Genomic DNA, 6,929 nt, shown 5'->3' with positions numbered 1-6,929 from the left:
TGTGTTGTTTCTTGATGGTCTCAAGATACCCTTGTGAGCCAGCAAAGGTTCTCACTTTACCTTGTTTCAATCATTTTTGCTGGAAAATATTCTTCTTTTTTTAATTTGCTCTGGGAAGAAGTTTGAGGTCTACTGGCACTGAAAAATAAATATTCAGTTGAGAAGTGAAGTTGTAGTACTATTAGAAAAGAGTCAAAACCATAATGTGTTATAAAGCTGCTACACTCATTTTGTCTCTATGAAAAAACTGAAATTTGGCCTATAACTGGTAGCACCTAGATTGAAAGGTGGTTGAGTAATGAGTGCGGAACCAAAATATGGTTTATTTTTACTAAAAATACTCAAATAAGTGTAAAAAAAAAAGTTACCAAAGTATATATAACGCCACTAATAGTGGCGCTATACAGTAACGTTAACTGTACCGTTACTGTATAGCGCCACTATTAGTGGCGTTATACTGACAAACTTACATAGCGCCATTAATAGTGGCGCTATATGCCTTATACCTGAAGACATAGCGCCATTAATAGTGGCGCTATACCCCTTAATACAAATCCCCCATCTTCTTCTTCTTCGTTCCATCTCCGACTTCCATCTCCCTCATTTTCACTTCTGGTCCCCTCCCACCACCACCGATTCTGCCCCCATTTTTAAAAAAAAAATTTTTTTTGGGTCCCCCCGTCAGATAAAAGTTTAATATTTGTGGTCCCACTGTCGAGTAGAGCTTCGTGTTATTGTGGATTCACTCTTCCGGAGTCAAAATTTCGATCTATCTACATTTCAAAAATTCTAAATCGAGGTATTTCGATTTATTTTAAGTTGAAACTTTTATAACAAGGCATATTACTTGATTTGTATGTGTTCTATTTCGGTTTGTGTTTATTTTTTCCCAAACTAGCATGTTAAATTTTATCCGGATTTAATTTTAGTGTTGTATAAAAATATGTAAATTAGTCTAAAAATGTGTTTGTTAATATCCTCATGTATATTTATGTGTTTTTATGCCGTTTAGTTTAGATTATTTTTTAACGTAGTAAAATGTATACTTTATTAGCGTAGTGAAACGTAGACCTTTTTAGCGTAGTAAAACGTAGACCCCTTTAGTGTAGTAAAATGTAGAGCCTTGTAGCGTAGTATTGTATAGTAATTGTTTAATTATCTTATATTCTAGCACGAAACCCATATATATATATATATATATATATATATATATATATATATATATATAATTATAATATATATATTATTTTTACAATTTAGTTATTAAATAAATATGAATAAAAATTATTAAAAAAACATAAAATTATTAATGATAGTTTGGTACCACTGAGCTTCAGAAAATCTAGCACGAAACCCATAATTATAAAAATTATATATATATATATATAATTTTTACAATTTAGTTATTAAATAAATATGAATAAAAATTATTAAAAAAACATAAAATTATTAATGATAGTTTGGTACCACTGAGCTTCAGAAAATCTAGCACGAAACCCATAATTATAAAAATTATATATATATATATATATATATATATATATATATATATATATATATATATATTATAAAAATTATATATATATATAATTTTTACAATTAAGTTATTAAAAAATATGAATAAAAATTATTAAAAAAACATAAAATTATTAATGATAGTTTGGTACCACTGGGCCTCAGAAAATCTAGCACGAAACCCATAAGTATATATATAATTTTTACAATTAAGTTGTTAAAAAATATGAATTTAAATTATAAAAAAACACATAAATTTTAATGATAGTTATTAAAAATTATGAATTTGCAGTTGACGACATGGATGCACCTATACATCCCGGCCCTCGGACGTCGGAGCTACTATAATGATAGTTTTGTACCACTGGGCACGAAACCCATAAGTTTATATATAATTTTATACAATTAAGTTGTTAAAAAATATGAATTTAAATTATAAAAAACACACATAAATTTTAATGATAGTTATTAAAAATTATGAATTTTCAGTTGACGACATGGATGCACCTATACATCCCGGCCCTCGGACGTCGGAGCTACTACCCCTACAGCCCCAGCATAGATCCGAGCATATATGGAGATGGGGGGGAGAGTTGCTTACGCAGACTTTTCGGGGCAGGAGAGTGGATTTATTGTGGGAGTTTTTGACTCCTCCCCGCGTTCTACATCCCCGTGTGGTCCATCACCTGGAGGAGATGGGATTATATAGGATCATTAGCATTGGCCGGATACAGCTCGACTATGCTTTGATCACAGCGTTGATTGAGCGATGGCGACCGGAGACGCACACTTTCCATCTGCCCATCGGCGAAGCCACCATCACACTCCAGGACGTCGAGATTTTATATGGCCTGTCCACCGATGGCTTGCCAGTTTTACTGCTTGGGAACTTGAGATATATTAACCGGGATGCATATATGGATATGCTGCACAGGCTCACGGGCTTCAGGTCCGAGGACCCAGATGTAGCAATTGGGAGTAGTCGTATGCAGTTGGTCCCCATTAGAGACCACTTGGTGCAGATCCACGATACTATCACCGACGACTCAGCGGAGGTGGATGTGGAGCAATATACGAGGCTGTTGTTGCTCCTTCTATTTGGGGGGGTCTTGTTCCCGAACACTTCGGGGAACCTAGTGAGCCTTCGTTTTTTGCATCATATTGCGGACTTTGATGATACAGTCAGCTACAGCTGGGGTGGTGCTGTCCTATCTTTTTTGTACAGGCAGATGTGCCGGGCATCCATGGGCACACAGAGAGACGTTTCTGGCTTTCTGCCACTTCTACAGGTGACAACTTATTCAAATAATTTGTCGTTTACTTCCAATTCTACCTAGTTAGAGTTAATCTTTACGTCAACTTTCTGTTTTAGGTTTGGGTGTGGGAGCGATTCCTGCAACTTCGGCCACCTCTACCACAACTACCGGCTAATGTACATATTCCTGATCTCCCTCTAGCTTGTTGGTGGGTATTGCGTCGTAGACTTGCACGAGAGTATCATGGCCATCATAATCTCCCCTTCTGTAGGGATGTGTTGGATTTTCTGGAGGATGCACATGTGAATATCTAACTAAACTTACCAATTAATTTTTAACTAGGTGTTGCGCAAACTAACGGTTTGTGTTATTATTTGATAGTTCATCTGGACGCCGTACAGCGAAGAGCTGATAGGTACCCTGCCAACGTATTGCACGCACGGGTCGCCATATTTGGAGGGCTTCCGTCCCTCTCACGTGCCTCGATATTGTTGAGCATCATGCCTCAGAGCGAGTATTTCGTCAGTTTGGATTTCCGCAGTCTATACCGACTCAGCCTGCATGGGATCCTTTACATTATGAGAGGGATGATAGGATGAGAGTGAACGACACATTTATTGAGTGGCTGACAGCGCAGTTGGGTATTTGGGACAGCCGAGGGGACTTGACCCCAGCTCCGCAACACTTTCCTATCGAAGTTTATATGGCATGGTACCGCACTATTTCCCGACTTTTTATCGGGAACCCAGTTCATCAGGTAGATGGTCGATACGTCTCATACGCCGGGAGACATGAGGCTCTGGTATGTTTTCTGTTATTATCAATTACTTTAATAGTAATTTCTAGTCAAATACGTAGTTTATATTAAAAACTTTTGTGCAGGCGATTGGATTGCATACCGTATATCGTATGGGGCAGCAGATGCAGAGTTATGTCCACGACCCTGTGATCATGCAGGACTATAGTCGTCGCTTAATGGATGTGGCTGCCCAGACACTGCAGCGAGGCCGATCGGATCAGCGTTTGGCACACCAGCCAGATTATGTTGACCCAGCCACATATCAGCGAGGTCGTGGTATGCCACGGGGTGGTGGCCGACGAGCTGCTGCTGCTCCACGACGACCTGCTGGTGTTGGACAACGCGGTCGTGGGCGGAGAGGAGGTCCCCAACAAGGGGGCTTTGAGGCTCCTGCTGATGATGTTGCTGCTGATATGGGAGGTGGCATGCATGAGACCGACATGCCGTCTTACAGCCTTGGCATTTATGACACTCCAGGGACGTCGCAGGTGACCCCATCGGGTCAATTCTTGATCATGGGCTCGGATTTTCAAGGAGTGGAGTTGGGTAGATATTTCCCTGGCCCGTCTACCACTGATGAGTCTCGACCGATCCGAGATTTTGATAGTGGGCACCGACTGAGTTATGGCAGCTCATCACATGCGCAGGTATGAGTTTATTAGTATTAATTTTATTACTGTTTTTACTATAACTTATTTATTTTGTTTTAACTTTATTAATTTACTTTTTTAGGCTTCATGCGATGCTGCGACAGATGACTACATTCAGGATCCAGACACGATTATGGTAAGACAATATAAATTTTTGTGAATTGTTATGTAGTTTTCTATACTAAGTTTGATATTATTATGTAGCCTTCTACTGGACCTGACAGCACCACCGATACATGTCATCCTGTGCCGCATCCGGCCATAAGGAGACGACTTGATGATGATGATCCTGATAGCGTACCCGGGCGGCAGGGGATGCGCCTCAGGCCAACGGCTACTTTGAGACACACCGGATGCGGGACACATTGATTCGGTCTTCCATATTTTTGTTTTTTTGATGTAAATAATATTGTTTTGTACATTAACAATAATATTTAGTCGAATATGACAGTTACTTTTTTTAGTTCAAATTTCGTTTTATAGTTTTTGGTATAGTAACACAACAACTTAAACTTAACTTCCACTTAAATTAAAATAAAATTAAGTACAACAAACAAGGAAAACATTACTACAACACAAACACAAACATAATAGGCCAACATAATAAAAATACATGACATATGAAAATGACACTAAACACATACACGTCAATGCTCCATCCTCAGTTGTCATTTTTTCTTCGCTCCAACCACTTAAATCGTTCTTCCATTTGTTCTTTTTCTTCTTCTAACTCTTTCACTCTCGCCTTCACCTCTGCAAGTTCCCGTTTATATTTTTCGTTGCGTTCCTTGTGTGCTTCACAATTCCATTATGCTCTCCATTATTTATCTTCCACCTCCTTTAGTTTCTCCCTCATATTTGTAATAATTCTATCTGCCTCCTTTTGTATTCTATGCTGGTATAACAACATATTATGAAATTCCTGTAATCTATCCCTGTAGCTTTCCTGATAACATGGTTCCTCAGCCCATTCATCAAATTCACAAGTAGGTTCGTCGGGTTGCTTGTACAACTTGTTCATACAACACCAATAGCGGCGTCCAACGTTAGCACCTTCCCACCCACAATCCATCATGCATGGTTTTCCACATAAGCAAATTGGTGGACGACCAGGTTGAGCCATTTGTGAACTATTTGCTTATAATAAAAACCTTACTTACTTTTAATGAAATATTTCTTGGGGGAAATTTTTAGCACACAAAATAACTACAATGACCCCATTATTTATAGGCTAAACAAGACACATATAGCGCCATATCTAATGGCGCTATATTAGATAGCGCCATATCTAATGGCGCCATATCATGATGTTGACGAGAACGACTTTATGTCAGCCGGTCACACATATCTAATGGCGCCATATCATGATGTTTTCAGCTTTTTCAGTTTGACAAGACAAGACACACATAACGCCATATGTATATTTTGTGTATTAAATATCGTGATAGCGACAAGACACACACATAATAAATATACCGATAATTATATTAAATTATTATTTAAATAGGTAAAAAGGGAAAGTACAAATCATAATTAACAAACAAGAAAATATTATTTCATAAATACTTAAATCGTATACATAACAACTAATTATTACAACATGAACTCATGGGTAGTTAGGTACAATAGAAGAACACCCGCCCTGAGCTTGATTATTGTTGCCACCCAAAGGACATTTTCTACGGTCGTGGCCTGTTTGCGAGCATATACCACATTTGCGTGCATATACGATATCACTAACATCCATTTGGTTCCGTATACGCGTTCTCTTCTGCACCTGTCTTTTACGCAAATAGGACTTGTTACACACCATTTTAAATGGTTCTGGGGGCCAGTAATGCTCAGAACCCACTGGTTGCAGCTGACCACTATATGTGTTTAGGTATTTGGAAACACTATATTGTTGATCAATATAGTTGGTCTCCGCATAACCAACACGTTGAAAACACTTGATGGCATGTGAACAAGGCATGTGGTAGATTGACCATTTCCCACATGAGCATAACCTTGTGGATTCATTTACAGTATGTACATTATTACCCCGATTATTATGGATAGCGGTGCGAACTTCAAAAATACCTCGTTCGTTATCATATTGCAAAAAGGAATGCCAATGTGCTCGCCGTCTGTATTTCTCTAATCTCTTCATAGGCACTGGCATAAATTCAACACCCCTTTCCATCAATTCCGTTGCAGTTGCAGACCGTTGTACAAACCTCTCCGCCATCTGCTTGAACGACATACGCACCATGGCTGTGACGGGCAATCCTCTTGCCGACTTTAATAACCCGTTGAAGGATTCTGACACGTTTGTAGTAAGAATTCCCCAGCGTCTGCCACCATCTGCATGCAACGTCCACTTTTCAGGATCATGTCGCATTAACCAACGATATGCTGCATCGTCTTCTTGCCTGATAGAATCCATATGCCTCCGGAATTTATGTTGTTGGTGGTCTGTTGCTGCCATCCACATCAAATCATGTAGATCTTTTTTGGGATGTGCCTTCTTGAAATTGGCCTTAAAGTGCCTCACACAGTAACGGTGGTATGCATAAGGTTCTTGCCAGGTAGGAAGGTTCTCCACAGAACTTAATATACCCCCGTGCCGATCAGATATTAGACAAATACCTGAACGATGTTTGACAACGTGCTCTTTCAAGTGGTTCAAAAACATTGTCCACGTCTCTGTGCTTTCCTTTGCACAAATAG

The 6,929-nt window shown here is 38.9% G+C and overlaps 1 protein-coding gene across 1 annotated transcript; it reads left to right on the top strand.

Annotated features, from left to right (window-relative positions):
- Window positions 1-3,951: 3,951 nt before the first annotated feature.
- LOC142176682 (uncharacterized) lies at window positions 3,952-4,611 on the top strand. The gene is made up of 3 exons (XM_075244810.1): window positions 3,952-4,217; window positions 4,303-4,356; window positions 4,425-4,611. The coding sequence occupies exons 1-3, from the start codon at window positions 3,984-3,986 to the stop codon at window positions 4,587-4,589; spliced, it is 453 nt and encodes a 150-aa protein (XP_075100911.1). The 5' UTR covers window positions 3,952-3,983; the 3' UTR covers window positions 4,590-4,611.
- The last annotated feature ends 2,318 nt before the right edge of the window (window positions 4,612-6,929 follow it).

The sequence above is a fragment of the Nicotiana tabacum genome, chromosome 22 (assembly GCF_000715075.1).
Source record: "Nicotiana tabacum cultivar K326 chromosome 22, ASM71507v2, whole genome shotgun sequence".
NCBI lineage: Eukaryota > Viridiplantae > Streptophyta > Magnoliopsida > Solanales > Solanaceae > Nicotiana > Nicotiana tabacum.
Note: the sequence above shows the minus strand (reverse complement) of the source record. Positions and strands in the feature narration are given on the sequence as shown.